Genomic DNA, 21,120 nt, shown 5'->3' with positions numbered 1-21,120 from the left:
ATTTAAGTTGGGCAGTTCCTAAACCCTAGACACTACACTTGTAGTGTCCCCCACCCTTCCACCTCCTTTAACCTAAGGGGGAGAGTGAATAACACTCTCTTTATTTTTCATTTTTTATCTAGAGGGGTTGGCAGGGAAGGCAGTGCAATGTTCCTCCTGCAGAATGTTTGAGGTGAGGGACGATGTCAGTGTGCCTGCTGATTTCACTTGTGGGAAGTGCACCCATCTCCAGCTCCTCAGAAACCGTGTTAGGGAACTGGAGCTGGAGCTGGATGAACTTCAGATCATTCGGGAGGCAGAGGTGGTCATAGATTCATAGCTTCAGGGATTGTAGTTACTCCAAAGAATCAAGATAGATGGGTGACGGTGAGAGGGGCTGGGAGGAAGCAGTCAGTGCAGAGCAGTCTGTGGTCGTTCCCCTCAGTAACAAGTATACCGCTTTGGATACTGTTCAGGGGGATAAGCCACGGTGAACGGATCTCCAGCACTGAGTCCATCCCTGTGGCTCAGAAGGGAAGGCGGGAGAGCAGGAGAGCAATAGTTATTGGGGACTCGATAGTTAGAGGGACAGATAGACGATTCTGTGGCAGCGAAAGGGACTCACGGATGGTATGTTGCCTCCTGGGTGCCAGGGTCCGTGACGTCTCGGACCGTGTTTTCAGAATCCTTAAGGGGGAGGGGGAACAGTCACAAGTCACAGTACACATCGGTACCAACAATATAGGTAAGAGAAGAGACGAGGATTTAAAACAGGAATTTAGGGAGCTAGGGTGAAAGCTGAGAGCCAGGGCAAACCATGTTGTCATCTCTGGTTTGTTGCCGGTGCCACGTGCTAGTGAGGTAAACAATAGAGAGAGAGTGCAGATAAACACGTGGCTGCAGGGATGGTGTGGGAGGGAGGGTTTCAGGTACGTGGATAATTGGAGCACATTCTGGGGAAGGTGGAACCTGTACAGACAGGATGGTTTGCACCTGAACCAGAGGGGCACCAATATCCTGGGAGAAAAATTTGCTACGACTCTTCGGGGGGGGGGGGGGGGGGGGGGGGGTTTAAACATATTTGTCAGGGGGCTGGGAAAACGAGCTGTAGTCCAGAAGCCAGTGTTGAGAGTAGTGAGGCACTGAGGAGTGTATCACGGTTGCAGGAGTGCACCGGCAAACAGAAAGGTGGGTTGAAGTGTGTCTACTTCAATGCAAGGAGCATCCGGAATAAGGTAGGTGAACTTGGAGCGTGGATTGGTACTTGGGACTACGATGTTGTGGCCATTACGGAGACATGCTTCGAACAGGAACAGGAATGGTTGTTAGAGGTTCCGGGGGACAGATGTTTCTGTAAGAGTAGGGAAGGTGGTAAAAGAGGTGGAGGAGTAGCATTGTTAATCAAGGATACTTTAACGGCTGCAGAAAGGCTGGTCGAAGGGGATCTGCCTACTGAGGTAATATGGGCCAAAGTTAGAAATAGGAAAAGAGCGGTCACATTGTTAGGAATTTTCTATAGGCCCCCAAATAGTACTAGAGATATGGAGGAAGAAATTGCAAAGCAGATTATGGATAGGTGTGGAGGTCTCAGGGTAGTTGTCATGGGTGACTTTAACTTTCCAAATATTGATTGGAATCTCTATATGTCTTAACAGTTCAGATGGGGCAGTCTGTGCAGGAGGGTTTCCTGACACAATATGTGGATAGGCCGACAAGAGGGGGGGCCACATTGGATTTGGGATTGGGTAATGAACCGGGCCAAGTGTTAGATTTGTTTGTGAGAGAGCACTTTGGAGATAGTGACCACAATTCGGTACCTTTCACTATTGCAATGGAGAGGGATAAGGCCATACGGCAGGGCAAGGTTTATAATTGGGGGAGGGGTAATTATGATACGATTAGGCAAGAATTAGGGAGCATAAGATGGGAACAGAAACTGTCAGGGAAAGGCACAAATGAAAAGTGGAGCTTGTTCAAGGAACAAATACTGCGTGTCCTTGATAGGTATGTCCATGTCAGGCAGGGAGGAAATGGCCGTGTGAGGGAACCATGGCTCACAAAAGAGGTTGAATGTCAAGAGGAAAAAGGAAGAGTATGTAAGGATGAGAAAAGAAGGTTCAGTTGAGTCGCTTGAGGGTTACAAGGTAGCAAGGAATGAGCTTAAAAAAAAAGGGCTTAGGAGAGCTCGGAGGGGGCATGAGAAGCTCTTGGTGGGTCGGATCAAGGAAACCCCAAGGCTTTTTACTCTTGAAAATGAAATGAAATAAAAATCGCTTATTGTCACGAATAGGCTTCAATGAAGTTACTGTGAAAAGCCCCTAGTCGCCACATTCCGGCGCCTGTTCGGGGAGGCTGGTACAGGAATAGAACCGTGCTGCTGGCCTGCCTTGGTCTGCTTTAAAAGCCAGCGATTTAGCCCAGTGTGCTAAACTAGCCCCTATGTGAGGCTGTGAGCTCTTATGTGAGAAATAAAAGAATGACCAGGGTGAGGATAGGGCCGGTCAAGGACAGTCTTGGGAACTTGTGCATAGAGTCAGAAGGAATAGGAGAGGCGTTGAATGAATACTTTTCTTCAGTGTTCACCAAGGAGAGGGGCCATGTTTTGGAGGATGAGAGTGTAATACAGCCAGGTAGGCTGGAGAAGGTAGATGTTCTGATGAAGGATGTATTAGCAATTTTGAAAAACCTGAGGGTCGACAAGTTCCCTGGGCCAGATGGGATATGTCCTAGGATTCTTTGGGAGGCAAGGGATGAGATTGTAGAGCCTTTGGCTTTGATCTTTGGGTCTTCACTGTCCACGGGGATAGTGTCAGAGGATTGGAGAGTGGCGAATGTTGTTCCTCTGTTCAAGAAAGGGAATAGGAATGACCCTGGTAATTATAGGCCAGTTAGTCTTACTTCGGTGGTCTGTAAGTTAATGGAAAAGGTCCTGAAGGATAGGATTTATGACCATTTGGAAAGATGCAGCTTAATCCGGGATATTCAACATGGATTCGTGAAGTCTTGCCTCACAAATTTGATTGAATTCTTTGAGGAGGTAACTAAATGTGTAGATGAAGATAGAGCAGTTGGTGTTGTATACATGGATTTTAGTAAGACGTTTGATAAGGTTCCCCATGGTCGGCTCATGAAGAAAGTAAGGAGGTGTGGGATAGAGTGGAATTTGGCCAATTGGATAAGTAACTGGCTATCACATAGAAGGCAGAGGGTGGTGGTGGATGGAAAATTTTCAGACTGGAGACCAGTTACCAGCGGTGTACCACAGGGATCAGTGCTGGGTCCTCTGCTATTTGTGATTTTTATCAATGACTTGGAGGGGGCTGAAGGGTGGGTCAGTAAATTTGTTGATGACACCAAGATTGGTGTAGTGGATGAGGTGGAGGGCTGTTGTAGGCTGCAAAGAGACATTGATAGGATGCAGAGCTGGGCCAAAAAATGGCAGATGGAGTTTAACCCTGATCAGTGCGAGGTGATTCTTTTTGGTAGAAAAAATTTGAATGCGGATTACAAGGTCAACGGCAGGGTTCTGAGGAATATGGAGGAACAGAGAGATCTTGGGGTTCATGTCCACAGATCTCTGAAGGTTGCCACTCAAGTGGATAGAGCTGTGAAGAAGGCTTATAGTGTGTTAGCGTATATTAACAGGGGGCTTGAGTTTAAGAGCATCGGGGGTTATGCTGCAACTATACATGACCCTGGTGAGACCACATTTGGAGTACTATATGCAGTTCTGGTCACCTCATTACAGGAAGGATGTGGGAGCATTGGCAAGGGTGCAGAGGAGATTTACCAGGAGGCCTCCTGGTTTGCAGGATAGGTCTAATGAGGAAAGGTTGAGGGAGCTAGGTCTTTTCTCTTTGGAGTGGAGGAAGATGAGAGGCGACTTAATAGAGGTTTATAAGATGATGCGATAGAGTGGATGTTCAGAGACTATTTCTTCGGGTGGATGTAGCTGTTACAAGGGGGCATAACTATAAGATTCAGGGTGGGAGATATAGGAGGGATGTCCAAGGTAGGTTCTTTACTCAGAGAATTGTTAGGGTGTGGAATGGACTGCCTGCTGTGATAGTGGAGTCGGACACTTTAGGAACTTTCAAGCGGTTATTGGATAGGCACATGGAGCATACCAGAATGATAGGGAGTGGGATAGTTTGATCTTGGTTTCGAACAATGCTCGGCACAACATCGAGGGTCGAAGGGCCTGTTCTGTGCTGTACTGTTCTATGTTCTAATACTGCCGCAGTACTGCACTTAAGCAGTTGTCTGTATTATGGTGATTGAATCTTTGCAATGGTATATCATGGCTATGACTATTAAGGTATAACCAATACAAGTCTGTAAGAGGAAATATAAAATTTGCTTGCAAAGATCATAGTCAGGGAAAATGCCAGAAAATACTAAACACAACACTCAGATGACCCTGACTGACCGCCATGATGAGGCCATTTAATATTTCCAAGGAATTCCACCCCTAATTTATTGCAGAACTGGGAGCCAATCCATGCCGGTGCCATTATTCAAGGAATGGTAGTCAAGCCCAGTGGTACATAGTAACCTAAAATGATTGTGCATATTTTTCTGATTAAAAATTAGTCCAGTACATACTGTCATTGAGCTCAGGTAACACTGGTTCCTTGTCCCTTAATTAATTAATTTAAAATGATTGACTTCCTCTGCAGACTTATGCTGTCCTGTTGTTGTGACCTCCTCCATCCATACATCCCCTCCTTATACTCTTTAGTCTATAAAACGCTGGTCTTTTGACTGTATTTTCATCTTATCACTCGCCTTTCATCTTGCCTTAGCTGTCTCGACCCTACTCTCAAGAACTTCCTACCTAAACTCCTTTTCACTTCTAAAATCCTTAAAATATACATCTTAATAACCAGTCTTTTGGTCACCTATGCTTATACTTACAACATGATACTTTATTACTTTAGCTGTTCCCTCCACTGTCCTCTCCTTGCTCATCATGTAAATCATCTTATAACATTGTTTATATAGTGTATTTACTGATTGTTTATTGGTATGAATGCTTTTGTGTTATTCAATCACTTTATTTTAGGTCACTTTGTCTCGCAGGTTTCACTTCTATTCCTTGGGTGTGCCAGTGGCATAGTTTGAGTAGGACCACTGGCATGGATTGGACAATGTCACTGGCATGGATTGGACAATGTCACTGGCATGGACTGGACAATGTCACTGGCATGGATTGGACAATGTCACTGGCATGGATTGGACAATGTCACTGGCATGGATTGGACAATGTCACTGGCATGGATTGGACAATGTCACTGGCATGGACTGGACAATGTCACTGGCATGGATTGGACAATGTCATTGGCATGGGTTGGACAATGTCACTGGCATGGATTGGACAATGTCACTGGCATGGATTGGACAATGTCACTGGCATGGATTGGACAATGTCATTGGCATGGATTGGACAATGTCATTGGCATGGGTTGGGTAGTGTCTCTGGTCTTGCTGATCACAGAAATGGTGTAGTGTTACTGGTGTAGGATTAGTATCTCTGGCCCTTGGTATGGATTGGATAATGTCATTGGAATAGTTTGGCTCTCAGACTGCGTTCTCTATTCATTAACAGAGTGAGGGAGGAATCTCTGTTGGCGGCTGGTGATTGTTCTGGGGTTTTTCGATGTGTGACTGACAGTTCTAAGCCACACTCCTCAAAATATTTCAAAAACAATGACAGAAAGCTTTGCCTTTCGGCTCTCACAGCTGGGTTGACGCCGGCCACGGGGAGCACGAAGCTGTTGTCGCCAGTTTGTTTCACACTCTGGCCTCCTTCCAGCGGCCGGGAGACGTGCGCAAGCACAGAGACGGGCGGGGGGCAGGGGGGAGCGCGCAGGCGCAGAGACGGGGGGGGGGGGGAGGCGGCTGGGCGGAGTGCGCATGCGCAGATCCAGGTGCCGGCGTTCAAAATTGCGCAAGCGCAGAAAACGTGCCTGGTGGAGTGCCGACGGACGGTTCCTTAGCAACATGGAACAGCCATCGGCCCAGGTCGGCCGGTCCAGCTCTCGTGTACGCACAGCCGCAATACTTGGACGGGGAGTTTAAAGTTGCCGTTGTTTTCCCCATTGCTGCAGAATTTCCCACAATTTGCGCCATTTTTACGCTGCTTTACACCGATGTCCATGGAGCTGTTCAGGAAAATATCAAGAGTCGCCCCCCCCGGGAAATGTTTCCCCCATTGCCGGCTCACCAACTCAGTCACTGCTTACCCCCAACGCCATAAATACTGCTCTATCCTATCCACATACTCCTCCTCTCCCAACTCACATCCAGAATCCCTGGCTAGTGTCAGGCGGTGAAGTGGGATTGAGCATTTTCCTGGAGTGAGGGGAGGGTGAATATTGTTAGTTTGGGGTGGGCATTGTTGGGGGTGTGAGGGGTCGCTGAGTATTGAATTGGAGTTGTTTATTGTCACGGGGGGGTTCGCAAGCTTGGAGAAGTTATTGCATGTTCTTGATAAGTACGTACCAGTCAGGCAGGGAGGAAGGGGTCGAGCGAGGGAACCGTGGTTTACCAAAGAAGTGGAATCTCTTGTTAAGAGGAAGAAGGAGGCCTATGTGAAGATGAGGCATGAAGTTTCAGTTGGGGCGCTTGATAGTTACAAGGAAGCGAGGAAGGATCTAAAGAGAGAGCTGAGACGAGCAAGGAGGGGACATGAGAAGTCTTTGGCAGGTAGGATCAAGGAAAACCCAAAAGCTTTCTATAGGTATGTCAGGAATAAAAGAATGACTAGGGTAAGAGTAGGGCCAGTCAAGGACAGTGGTGGGAAGTTGTGTGTGGAGGCTGAGGAGATAAGCGAGATACTAAATGAATACTTTTCGTCAGTATTCACTCAAGAAAAAGATAATATTGTGGAGGAGAATGCTGAGACCCAGGCTATTAGAATAGATGGCATTGAGGTACGTAGGGAAGAAGTGTTGGCAATTCTGGACAAGGTGAAAATAGATAAGTCCCCGGGGCCGGATGGGATTTATCCTAGGATTCTCTGGGAAGCCAGGGAAGAGATTGCTGAGCCTTTGGCTTTGATTTTTAGGTCATCATTGGCTACAGGAATAGTGCCAGAGGACTGGAGGATAGCAAATGTGGTCCCTTTGTTCAAGAAGGGGAGTAGAGATAACCCCGGTAATTATAGGCCGGTGCGCCTAACGTCTGTGGTGGGTAAAGTCTTGGAGAGGATTATAAAAGATACGATTTATAATCATCTAGATAGGAATAATATGATTAGGGATAGTCAGCATGGTTTTGTGAAGGGTAGGTCATGCCTCACAAACCTTATCGAGTTCTTTGAGAAGGTGACTGAACAGGTAGACGAGGGTAGAGCAGTTGATGTGGTGTATATGGATTTCAGTAAAGCGTTTGATAAGGTTCCCCACGGTCGGCTATTGCAGAAAATACGGAGGCTGGGGATTGAGGGTGATTTAGAGATGTGGATCAGAAATTGGCTAGTTGAAAGAAGACAGAGAGTGGTAGTTGCTGGGAAATGTTCAGAATGGAGTTCAGTTACGAGTGGCGTACCACAAGGATCTGTTCTGGGGCCGTTGCTGTTTGTCATTTTTATAAATGACCTAGAGGAGGGCGCAGAAGGATGGGTGAGTAAATTTGCAGACGACACTAAAGTCGGTGGAGTTGTAGACAGTGCGGAAGGATGTTCCAGGTTACAGAGGGACATAGATAAGCTGCAGAACTGGGCTGAGAGGTGGCAAATGGAGTTTAATGTGGAGAAGTGTGAGGTGATTCACTTTGGAAAGAATAACAGGAATGCGGAATATTTGGCTAATGGTAAAATTCTTGGTAGTGTGGATGAGCAGAGGGATCTCGGTGTCCATGTACATAGATCCCTGAAAGTTGCCACCCAGGTTGATAGGGTTGTGAAGAAGGCCTATGGTGTGTTGGCCTTTATTGGTAGAGGGATTGAGTTCCGGAGCCATGAGGTCATGTTGCAGTTGTACAAAACTGTAGTACGGCCGCATTTGGAGTATTGCGTACAGTTCTGGTCGCCTCATTATAGGAAGGACGTGGAAGCTTTGGAACGGGTGCAGAGGAGATTTACCAGGATGTTGCCTGGTATGGAGGGAAAATCTTATGAGGAAAGGCTGATGGACTTGAGGTTGTTTTCGTTAGAGAGAAGAAGGTTAAGAGGTGACTTAATAGAGGCATACAAAATGATCAGAGGGTTAGATAGGGTGGACAGCGAGAGCCTTCTCCCGCGGATGGGGGTGGCTAGCACGAGGGGACATAGCCTTAAATTGAGGGGTAATAGATATAGGACAGAGGTCAGAGGTGGGTTTTTTACGCAAAGAGTGGTGAGGCCGTGGAATGCCCTACCTGCAACAGTAGTGAACTCGCCAACATTGAGGGCATTTAAAAGTTTATTGGATAAGCATATGGATGATAAGGGCATAGTGTAGGTTAGATGGCCTTTAGTTTTTTTTTCCATGTCGGTGCAACATCGAGGGCCGAAGGGCCTGTACTGCGCTGTATCGTTCTATGTTCTAAGTTGTGGGTAAAGTTTGGGCTCCAGAATGAGGAGGGCCTAGGGTTTAAACAAGTGTGGAATTTCGCCAGAAAGGCCTTCCCAAACTTTAGGGTGGTGCCATCCTCGTTGCTGGATGATGTGCTGTCGGTGGGGGGGGGGTTGAGTCATTTTTGCAATTTACAGTAGGATTATGGAGGAGGGTAAAGTGGAAGGGATTAAGGTAAAGTGGGAGGAAGTGTTGAGGATGGTGTTGGACGAGGGATTATGGTTCAAAGTGCTACAAAGGGTCAATGCCTCGACGTGCGCAAGGCTGGGTTCCTTCAATTAAAGGTAGTCCAGGGCACACTTAACGAAGACGAGAAAGGGTCAGTTGTTTGAGGGGGTGAAGGCCGCCTGTGAGTGGTGTGGAAGGGGCCCAGCTAATCATATATGGACATAATTGGTCCTGCCCAAAGTCGGAGAAATTTTGGGAGCCATTTTTCAGCACTATGTCAGGGGTCCGACGTGTGGTCTTGGAGCCGGGTTCCCTGGGAACCATATAAGGGGTGTCAGACCTGCCAGAGTTGCAGACGAATGCAAGGGCAGATATCTTAGCCTTCACCTTGTTGCTCGTTTGCAGGTGGGTTGGGTTGGGGTGGAGTTCAGTTTCTCCCCCCCCACCCCTCCCGTGCCTTGATGTTGCTGGGGGATATGATCGGGTGGAGTTGAGATACAACCAGATTATCCATGATCTTATTGAATAGTGGAGCAGGCTTGAAGGGCTGAATGATTTATTTGTGCACAACCTCCCGATACGAAGTTCTAGGATTTGTGGCGGGTTTTTCAGGGAGTTTCCTGCCGTCAAGTTTCCCACCCTTATCCAAAAATACTTAGTTATTTTTTTGGGTCCTGGAGAGTTTCTCACCAGTTTAGCCCACACAATTGTTTTTAGCAATAGGGAGCTGAACTCAGGTGGCGCCCCTCTTCAGGCCCCCCCAAAAGCCCCTTCTAGGACCCCACCCATCATCTCCCTCCCCCCCCCCCCCCCCCGCAACCTCCCACCCTGACCACCCCACATTTCAAACCTCCACCATCCTTTCATGGACATGGCTCCCCTGGGGCCTGAACCCTTGGCAGTGGCACCTGGGCACCCTTACCCTGGCACCCAGGCAGTGCCACCTGGGCACGTTGCTAGTGCCAGGATGGCAGTGACAAGGTGACAGTTGGACTTTGCCAAGGTTCCAAGGGGAGGGCCAGGAGGCCACCCTGCCCTGATCCTGACCACCCAGGGGTTACCGATGGCCCGGGAGAACCCTCACATGCCACCCACCTGGTCCACTTTTTTGTGGACCAGCATTGATCGGCGCTTGGCTGTTGTCTTCCTGGGGAGGCCGGAGACCAAGCTTTTTGTCACCTAATATCTCCTTATGCGGCTCAATGTCAAGTATTGTGCTTAACATACCTGGGAAGTGCTTTGAGATGTTTCCTTTATATTAAAGGTGCTATATAAATGCAGGTTGCTGTAAATCTCCTCAGCATTGGTGGCTAAGATTCCAGGATTTCACTCCATAATCTGTCTGCTACCTAAAGCAAAAAAAGTCCACAAATACCACACACGCTGGGCAAAGTTGCGGTTGTTCTCCTTTATTACTTCATTAGACAACTGAAGGTAGGATACACTCGCAGCCACTGTACCAGTGTCAATTCTCATGGAAGGTGGCAAACACCTTGTCCTGCTCCAGACAACCTTGTATTTTCTTGAAAGTGGTAATTAATTTAGTAACTATATTAAAGTTTCCATCTGGCTAGATCTTGCATCACGTGATGTCACAAGAAGCTCTGCAGTGAATGTTCATCCAGGATCATTGCGATCATGTGGCAGAGTTCCTTGGCCTGGGGGAATACATAATGGCCACTATTAAAAAGATGGTTCTTGCTATAACCTTACCTTCTGCTGCAGATACTGACTTGTTCTAGTTTGGTTCCACAGTCTTCAGGCAATCTCCGGTGCTTTATCCAAGTGTTCATTCTTTATACAGCCCTGAGAGTTTTGAGCTGGATTATCCTCCGTTCATTCCCAGAAAGATCAAGAGGAAATTTCTATTCAACCACAACCACATACAAAGTGCCTGATGCAGCTCTGTTTCCTCATTGGGTAATGTTATAAATGCATAGTGAGCCCTGATGAAACCTCCACCAGCATGAAGGAGCCAGAGATTGCTGAGGAAGGGATGGCCACTTACAAAGTATCCTGGGAAATATGGCCACCTGCAAAGGACCATGGGAAATATGGTCAACCCACGACTCAAACGCTCAGAGCTTATGCATATTGGCAACTCAGATAACTAGATGCTATCGAAATCCCCAGCTACTTTGCATTTTAATGGCCCATTTCCTCAGAACAAAAGACCTGTACTCAGGTAACAGATACAGAGACAGACTCATCGGCGCCACTCCCTTTCCTCAAGGAGCCCAAAACGCCAAGGTCAATGACCGCTCAGGACATGCCCCGCCATCAAGGCACCCACCCTTTATTGGCCAAAATCGAAGGCCGTAATCAAAGCCCGTCAAACTATTGGGTCCAAAGCTAAGGACCGCCCAAAAGAGCGTGAAACCCCTGAAGGATAAAGAGAGACACTGCCATGTGTTCAGTCTCTCTTGGCCCCGCCGCTCGGTCTCTCCCGGCCTATGCCCAACCAATTGCAGCATTACGACCAGTAGACAAGTTCAAGACCAATGATCGCTACCAGATGGATGAGCCCAGCAGAAACAAAGTCACTTCTCCAGACCCAGCCATGCAAGATCCGAACAAAGGTCTTGTTCCTCTTAAGGCCGAACAAAGGCCTTGTTCCTTGTTAAGTACAGGTTGTTGTAGTGTTATGTGTAATTTAGCTTGTAGTGTTTATGTTGCATGTCAAAGTAATTCTTGTGTGTAAATAAACTATCACTGAACTTGAACTAACTAACTGGTTGTTTGATCTTTGATCAATATCCGGTAAAACCTTGTGGTGGTATCATTTGATACCTGGCGACTCTGAAAAGCAATATCATCATTAATAACTATCATATCAGTATCCAGTTAAAATGATCAACAGGACATGTGACATTGCTGAAGCAGGACACATATTACAACATCAGAAGAGGGGGAAAATATAATTAAAAGGTCAGAAGTGCACCAATGACTTGGTTAAATTTTATACTGAAGAATTTGGATTGGTCAGGGGCCTTTAACAGGTGATGAGGTATGGGGCCATTATAGAAGTTGATACTATTAGACTCTCCCAGCTACTCTATAGTAGTGGGCTTAAACGTTGCTGCCTCAGGGGGTGGGTGAAAGCCTTCTCTGCCCAACCAGGGAAGGAAAATAGAGGTTGGGATGGAATGAAACTGTCGACTTTGCTCCCCAAATATGGGTACCGATTTGAATAGTAAATTCAGGCCTTATCATAAGTAGGTTAACTTACCATCCAACCCAAAAATCCACCTTCACTCATCATTGATTTGTGCATTTTCCAGAGAAAATGATTGGACAATAACCAAGGGTGGGATTCCGGACTGATTTTCCCCATTCCACACCAGTGTTGAAGCTTGTAACTGGCTGACATTGGACTGTAGATTGAAGCTGGCACCTTTGTCATTCATTTGGCTCAGTGCCACACTAGGCATTTTAGAGCTAAGCATTGAGTAACTATGTGCCATCATTGATGTGTGAGTAGAACTGAAGTTCCATTCAGTTACCTATGTCCCTGTTTTCTCATTTAGTTGCTAGGCAGTGATAAATATTGTGTGCGTTCTGCATTATTTCAGTTACTTTGATCACAGTGCATTGGCCCACAACACAAAACTACCCATAATTTGGCACTAATTAGCAATCCCTATCAAGATAGGTCAAGGTGACTAATGTTGTGGTGTGGCTCATATACATTGTTGGGGTTTTACTCTACTGTACTATGTGCTACACACAGCCAGGAACTGTTTGATGCTGACATTGACTGCTTGAAATGGAAAGTATCCTATTCAACAACACTAATGTCCATTATCCTACTGTAAAGCAAAGCCACCATAGCCTCAGATGATCATAGACTGCTTTTCCTTTTGAGGGGGAGCGCTGAATAGTGGTGATTTAACCTGAGAACATTGATGGACAAGATTCAGAAGGCAGGGCATTCATGAATAACCTCAGCCATTCCAGAAATTTAACCCACGCTGTTGGCCTTGCTCTGCATCACAAACCACTGTCCAGTCAACTGAGCTGAACCGGACCCCTACTAACCTTATGAATAAAATATGAACCTCAAGTAATTCATTGAGCAGGATCAATCTGTTAATCAAAAGTCTATTTCCTAATTTAATTCAGCTTTCCTAGTAAATCATCAGAATGTTCTGACCTGGCAACTGGTTACTACAATTACATTCCTCATACTTGCCCTTTCATGTAACATCATAACTCATGTTGTTATGCCCTTAGCTTTTCATTTGAATGTTTCACATTTTTTGCAATAACTCTTCTTATTCTTTGCAATAAGGTACAGTCGCCATAGACCTAGATGGCTGCTTTCCCCTTTGAGGGGGAGAGCTGACTGGTGGTGATTTAATCTGAGGATCACCACACCTCAGGCAAAGGGCAAGGTTGAGAAGGCGGATCTTCCTTGTGTTATAACAACAATACAAGATAGAGACATAGAGGGTAACATTCATCACTAAAACCTGAACATTACCCGCTCAATATTCCCTTATATATCTCAGATTTATTCACACCATCACTTGCTGTGTCCATCACACAAGCTGAAGTCATTGTCCTAAATTCTCCTCCTTAGTGTTGTACTTAAGATAAAGATGCATGGCATTAAGGGTAAAGTAGTAGCATGGATAGAGGATTGGTTAATTAATTAATAGAAAGCAAAGAGTGGCGATTAATGGGTGTTTCTCTGGTTGGCAATCAGTAGTGTAGCCACCGAAGTTGGCCACTTCCCGACTCAAAATGGCGATTTACAAAGCATGCAGGGAAAATTGGACACTTTAAGAAAGACAAGCAGGCTGCAGAATCTTCCTGTGTATTCTGCCTGCAAAGAAAGCAGACAGCACCGAAACCAGCAGTTTGCATATTAATGAAGCGATCCCCGGGAACAATGGATACAACGATTAGCTACATTTGGGACATTCTATAGGGGCAGCAGGGTAGCATGGTGGTTAGCATAAATGCTTCACAGCTCCAGGGTCCCAGGTTCGATTCCCGGCTGGGTCACTGTCTGTGTGGAGTCTGCACGTCCTCCCCCTGTGTGCGTGGGTTTCCTCCGGGTGCTCCGGTTTCCTCCCACAGTCCAAAGATGTGCGGGTTAGGTGGATTGGCCATGCTAAATTTCCCGTAGTGTCCTAATTAAAGTAAGGTTAAGGGGGGGGTTGTTGGGTTACGGGTATAGGGTGGATACGTGGGTTTGAGTAGGGTGATCATGGCTCGGCACAACATTGAGGGCCGAAGGGCCTGTTCTGTACTGTTCTATGTTCTATGTTCTAAAGTCAGACTTCCCGGCGCCAACAGGAGTCTGAAACAAAGGAGACAAACAAGCCAGGAAGAACCGCCCAGTGATCAAGGGACAGCCTCAGTATTGGGGGATTCATACCAATCGTTTGGTATGAGATCCAATCGATTGACAGTAAGCTTGGGGTCCGCCCAAAAGGGCGCAAAGCCCCTGGGACCTATAAAAGTCAGGTCCCAAGTGCAGTTCACTCTCTTAGCCGGCCCCCCCAGCAGAACACCTTTGCAGCAGAACACCTCTAAGAACTTGACCGTGAGAAGGAGAGGCCTGGCCAACAGCTACACCGACAATTAATTGTCCAACCAACGCATGCTACGAGAATAGACACTCCTGACCCCTTAGCCTGTACCAACTGGGAAGCCTGCAGTCTCAGGACAGAACAAGAGGCTATTGTTCCCTGGTCCAGTGGGTTCCCTTATCGAAGATAAGTATTGGCTCATAATGGTAGGAATAGTTTAGTCCGCTAGTATTAGTTGCATGAGTATCAATTTACTGTGTAAATAATAAATATGTTTGATTGAACCTTACTAACTGGTGTATTGAGTCATTTATCTGAACTTGAACCTCGTGGTGGTATCATAAAGACACCTGGCGACTCTAGAGCTAAGGAATAAAACAGCCAATTGAGTGTAAATGAACCTCAGGGATCAAGTGTTGGGCCCACAATTGTTCACAATTTACATAGATGATTTGGAGTTGGGGACCAAGGGCAATGTGTCCAAGTTTGCAGACGACACTAAGATGAGTGGTAAAGGAAAAAGTGCAGAGGATACCGGAAGTCTGCAGAGGGATTTGGATAGGTTAAGTGAATGGGCTCGGGTCTGGCACATGGAATGCAATGTTGATAAATGTGAAGTTATCCATTTTGGTAGGAATAACAGCAAATGGGATTATTATTTAAATGATAAAATATTAAAACATGCTGCTGTGCAGAGAGACCTGGGTGTGCTAGTGCATGAGTCGGAAAAAGTTGATTTACAGGTGCAACAGGTGATTAAGAAGGCAAATGGAATTTTGTCCTTTATTGCTGGAGGGATGGAGTTTAAGACTAGGGAGGTTATGCTACAATTATATCAGGTGTTAGTGAGGCCACACCTGGAGTATTGTGTTCAGTTTTAGTCTCCTTGAGAAAGGACGTACTGGCACTGGAGGGTGTGCAGAGGAGATTCACTAGGTTAATCCCAGAGCTGAAGGGGTTGGATTACGAGGAGAGATTGAGTAGACTGGGACTGTACTCGTTGAAATTTAGAAGGATGAGGGGGGATCTTATAGAAACATATAAAATTATGAAGGGAATAGATAGGATAGATGCGGGCAGGTTGTTTCCACTGGCGGGTGAAAGCTGAACTAGGGGGCATAGCCTCAAAATAAGGGGAAGTAGATTCAGGACTGAGTTTAGGAGGAACTTCTTCACCCAAAGGGTTGTGAATCTATGGAATTCCCTGCCCGGTGAAGCAGTTGAGGCACCTTCATTAAATGTTTTCAAGATAAATATAGATAGTTTTTTGAAGAATAAAGGGATTAAGGGTTATGGTGTTCGGGCCGGAAAGTGGATCTGAGTCCACAAAAGATCAGCCATAATCTCATTGAACGGCGGAGCAGGCTCGAGGGGCCAGATGGCCTACTCCTAGTTCTTATGTTCCTTCTGGTTATACTTCCTTAGGGTTGTATTTCTGCTCCTCCCACCTGCTCAATTCCTGAATGAGATGCTTCAATAGGAGGCATAGGCATCAAGAGGGAGGCTGCCTGTGAGGAGAGAGGAATCCTAGCAGTTTTGCAGCCCCAGAAAATACAAAGAAGGATGTGCCCAAAAGATTGGTTATTTGACTGAAACCAAAGCCTTTAACGGGTAATTTTAGGGACCATCTGGAGGGAGAGGAGGTCAACACAAAGACACCTTCCACATGAAGGGCCTGGGGATGGTGTGTCAGAAAGCAGGAAATTTCACCAGGACCACAGACCATGCCCCCTACCTCTGTGGGATGGGTGGAGGGAATAATGAACAAGCAGAGACAGTGGTGGAGGGAGGAATGTTCTCATCTGATGGAGGCCGCAATAAGTCTCAATGACCAAATGTTCTGCCCTGATCACATAATGTTGTATCAGTGGATCTGAGACTGACACCTCTTGATATTAGATGCTGTCAGGTGAATTGGACATTCTGAATTCTCCCTGTGTGCACCCGAAAAGACACCGGAATGTGACGACTAGGGGATTTTAACAGTAACTTCATTGCAGTGTTAATGTAAGCCGACTTGTGAAAATAAAGATTATTATTATTTAACCATTTAAAGATTTTGTTCCCCTGAAGTGAGGGATGGCTAATTAAAAAGTAACTATTTCAAGCACCCACTATTAGCATCAAGCATATTTAGATGCAGAGTAAGGCTCGCTCCACATATCTCTATAACTCCCTTAACTCCATTACAACAGTGATCCTTAGTTACAAACTCGGAACATCCTGTTGTCTTTCTGAGCAGGATGAGTAGTTGTTACTAAATTAGGAGTAGCTTTGTACTTCTTATCAATTAACCGGATTCAGATTACCAAAACGTAACTCACGTAGCCCCTCACAGTCTTAATCAGTGCTGGGTTTGAATCCAAGTGCCAGTAATGAAAAGCTAACTCAGTAACTCATTCCACCACCAACTTCTGAAGCTGCGGTATTTTACATTTAGCTTTGATCTGTGCCCTTCCTCTTACCTCTTTCAATTCAAAGGAGATTGTCTGCGGGTTGACTGAAGAGCCATAATTAACTTCCATCTGTGGGAATCTTGATCCATCAGATGGGTTCAAGAAACGCATTGCTTGGATTATCTTCAGGGAAATCCTCAGGAGCTCATTCTGCAACAGATTAAAACTTCTAAAGATCAGGTGTGATTATAGTGTAAGAATATCATCAAATAACAGACAGCACAGCACAAACATGTTCATAAGATCATCAGAAATAGGAGCAGGACAGGGTGTCACGGTGATGCAGTGGTTAGCACTGCTGCCTCGCGGCACCAAGGACCTGGGTTCGATCCCGGCACCTGGTCACTGTCGTGTGGAGTTTGCACACTCTCCCCGTGTCTGTGTGGGTCTCTCCCCCACAACCAAAGATGTGCAGGGTAGGTGAATTGCCCACGCTAAATTGCCCCTTAATTGCATTGGGTACTCTAAATTTATTTTTAAAAAACTAGGAGCAGGAATAGGCCATTCAGCTGATTGAATCTACTCTGCCATTCAATAATAATAATAATCACTTATTGTTACAAGTAGGCTTCAATGAAGTTACTGTGAAAAGCCCCTACTCGCCACATTCCGGCGCTGTTCGGAGAGGCCGGTACGGGAATTGAACCTGCACTGCTGGCATTGTTCTGCATTACAAGCCAGCTGTTTTGTTTAGCCCACTGTGCTAAACCAGCCCCAATAAGCTCAGGCCAATCAGACTCCACTTACCTGCTTGCTCACATCCCATAACCATAGACTCTTGTAGTTAAAAAATCTGTCAAAATCAGGCTGCAATATGTTTAATGACTCAGTTCCACTGCTCTCTGGGGAATAACAGTGAGAGAAGAAGTTCCTCCTTAATCTTAAATAGGAGACCCCTTATTTTTAAACTGTGCCTCCTAGTTCTATTCCCCCACAAGGGGAAACATTCTCTCAGCATCATCCATGCTATCAAGTTCCATCAAAATCGTTTTTGTTTCAATAAGATCACCTCTCATTCTTCTAAACTCCATTGAACCTTCCCAACCTTACCTCATTAAAAATCTTTTCAGCCCAGGAACCTTAATGAATCTTCTCTGCACTACTTCCAATATAATTATATCTCTCCTTAATTATAGGGACCATAATGTACACAGTACCCAAGGTGCAGCCTCAACAAAGCTCTTCGCAACTTTTATATACTACCCTCTTGCAATAAAGGCCTTTGCCTTCTTAATTACTTTCTATGCCTGCATGCTTACGTTTGTGATTCGTGAACAAGGATACACATACCCCTCTGTGCTGTGCAATCTGCCACCTCCATTTAAATCTGTTTTCTTCCTGCCAAAGTGGACATGTTCACAATTTTTCACATCATACTCCATCTGCCAAATTTTTGCCCACTCATTTAACCTATCCATATCCCTTTGCAAATTTTTTCTTTCCTCCTAGCAACTTGCTTTGCTGCATATTTTTGTATCATGAGCAAATTTGGCTCCAAATTGTTGGTGCCTTCAGGTAAAGATAAAGTCGCCATAGTTCCAGATGACCACAGGCTGCTTTCCCCTTTGAGGGAGAAGAGCTGACTGGTGGTGATTTAACCTGTGGATCACCACACCTCAGGTGACGGGCAAGGTTAAGAAGGCGGGAATAACCTCAGCCTCTACGGAATTGAATCTGGCTGTTAGCCTTGTTCTGCATCACAAACCAGCTGTCTAGCCCACTGAGCTAAACCGGCCCCCTTTAGCCAAGTTATTAATATACATAATAAATATTTGAGGCCTCAGCACAGCTCCCTGTGGAACTTTACTAGTTAGTTTACCAACCTGAAAATGACTCATTTTTATCCTGGTCGTCATTCTCCATTTGGGAGACTTTGAGTGGGACTCTCTGTCCCGCTGCACCCATTTTCTGGTGCAGCACACCCCCGCTGGCAGCGGGATTCTCCATCCCGGCAGGCGGCCAATGGGGTTTCCCATTGTCGGCACCCCTATGCCGTCGGGAAATCTGTGGCGTGAGTGTGCTGCTGGCGAAAGGGAGGATCCCGCCAATGATAAATCCAATCCTATGTTCTCCCGCCAGAGGAGAATTGCTACTAACCCTGGGAGTGCAAATCACAAAGCAATTCAGTATCCCTCGCAAATTTATGCATGCCAACGAATACAAAGTATTCCCAAAGAAATTCTGCTATCGGGCCGCCATTTTGAACGGGTAGCCCGACAGTGAAGTCCCACTGCTGGCCAACCCTGCACCACAAATCAGTCCCCACATTGCAAAGCAACCCATCACCCCCAGGGAACCTGGGTGCCCCCCTTCTCCCAAGTATGGGGGTGACCCCTGACCCACTCTTCCCACCCCCCCCCCCCCACCCTTACCCCCCAGGGAACACCTAAATAGGGAGATACCCCATAGGGACCCCTAAATGGGTGCCCCCCACCCCCTCAGGGACCCCTAATGTTTCTCCCTATGTTTGCAACTGTCCGGGTGCTCCGGTTTCCTCCCACACTCCAAAGATGTGCAGGTTATTTGGATTAGCCATTCTAAATTGCCCCTTAGTGTCCAAAAGATTAGTATCCCTGTTATCAACTTTGTGTTATTGAGCAGATTTATAAACTATGTGGTACATGCAGATAACCATACCGTGGCTTTTTCATTTAAAATAATCAAATTTTCCTGATCGACTGCGATAAGGCAAGGAGTTGGAATCTGATGCTCACTAGTCTTCTTTACCACAAAGATGTTGTAACCAAACAGGGGCATGGCCTTCACTGTACCTGAGCAGAGAAAAAGAGACGGTTAAGTTCCATTCTGAGTACGTACATAGTGAGCAGAGAAGGTAAGGAATCAGGATTGTCTCACTCGGCTGTATCATGCTTCTTGTCCAGTGGGCTATTTTGACCTGTATTAGTGCTCCTCATGACATTAAAACAGATATTTGTGACACTTTATACCCCACGTAGGCCTTACAACAATGGAAATGTAGCCATCTGAAAATTCTACGCTATAACAGGAGTTTATTCTCTTGATTCCTCCATGGTCAGTCACTCATTTAACATACCATAAACTGCTCAAGGAAGAAGAGGGAAGGACAATGAAAGTTAAGAAACACCATCATACTAGCTCAGAGACAAACACTCGGGGCTGGATTCTCCAATTTTGAGGCTACGTCCGGAGCATGTGTCTAGTCTTACGAACAAGAAATTGGCATCGCCCCCGTACCGATGCTCCGCCATTGGGGGGCTAGCAGCCACGCCACGTAAAACCCTGGGTTTTACCTGGAGACACGGATGGAGAATTGCCGGGTCTGTGGCCATGCATGCGCACGGTGACGACCTGCAGCAGTTGTGCCATACAACATGCCGCCGGCTGCACGCAGACCCAGCCTGCCAGATAGTGCCCCCTGTAACACCCTTGCCACTCCCGGACCAGTCCTCCCAGTCCCCGCCGAAGCCCCCAGCCAGCGGAATGACCCCCCCTCCGCCCCCACACCCCCGACTATGGCAGCCGCTACGCAAGGTTGATGAAACATGAGCACACGTGCCTCATGCCGTCGGGAAGTTGGCCCAGAGCATCGGGGAGAGCCTTCAGTTGATGTCATAAGGCGTACTCACCGATGACGTTGTTTTGGAGGGGGCAGAGCATCTGGAACACGGCGCCACCCCCAATGTTGGCGCCCAAACGGATTCTCCGGCCAATCACCGAATGCAATTTCGTCATCGGCAATCGGAGAATCCAGCCCTTAATGTGTATTTCACAATCTGGGGTAAAGAAAAAACTTGCACATTATATATAACATGCAACAGTGAGGTGCAGTCAGGGTGTGGGAAGGGGCAGCACAGCCTCACTGAGGTCACACATGTTTGGTTTCGGAGCAGTCAGATGAAGTGGATGGGTGTACACACCAAATACTCAGTGCACTGGAAAGCTTGTGAGAAAAACTGTGTACACTTCCAAGGGCCATGGAGGAATTCGACACCATGTTGGCACAAGGCTTTGCATAGATTTTGAAGTCCAATCTTTCCAACATAGTGGTGACCTCCATCAGCATACCTGTGGAAAACACTGTAATACAGCAGTTGATGGCCGGTGTCAAAGCTTCCATTCCAGCACGGACAGATTCCATTAAAGGTCCATTAAAGGGGCAGCATGGTAGCATGGTGGTTAGCATAAATGCTTCACAGCTCCAGGGTCCCAGGTTCGATTCCCCGCTGGGTCACTGTCTGTGCGGAGTCTGCACGTCCTCCCCGTGTGTGCGTGGGTTTCCTCCGGGTGCTCCGGTTTCCTCCCACAATCCAAAGATGTGCGGGTTAGGTGGATTGGCCACGCTAAATTGCCCGTAGTGTCCTAAAAAGTAAGGTTAAGGGGGGGGGGGGTTGGGTTACGGGTATAGTGTGGATACGTGGGTTTGAGTAGGGTGATCAT

The 21,120-nt window shown here is 46.6% G+C and overlaps 1 protein-coding gene across 1 annotated transcript in view; it reads right to left on the bottom strand.

Moving 5' to 3' along the window:
• Positions 1–10,088: 10,088 nt before the first annotated feature.
• Positions 10,089–21,120, bottom strand: part of myo15b (myosin XVB) — a 709,406-nt gene continuing 698,374 nt past the window's right edge. The window contains exons 64-66 of the mRNA XM_038776546.1: positions 19,339–19,472; positions 16,711–16,851; positions 10,089–10,363 (exon numbers count right to left, since the gene is read on the bottom strand). Of these exons, the coding sequence (XP_038632474.1) occupies positions 10,298–10,363; positions 16,711–16,851; positions 19,339–19,472 (341 nt within the window). The 3' untranslated portion in view covers positions 10,089–10,297. The remainder of the gene's footprint in view (positions 10,364–16,710; positions 16,852–19,338; positions 19,473–21,120) is intronic.

This window comes from Scyliorhinus canicula, chromosome 18, assembly GCF_902713615.1.
Source record: "Scyliorhinus canicula chromosome 18, sScyCan1.1, whole genome shotgun sequence".
Taxonomy (NCBI): Eukaryota; Metazoa; Chordata; class Chondrichthyes; order Carcharhiniformes; family Scyliorhinidae; genus Scyliorhinus; species Scyliorhinus canicula.
Note: the sequence above shows the minus strand (reverse complement) of the source record. Positions and strands in the feature narration are given on the sequence as shown.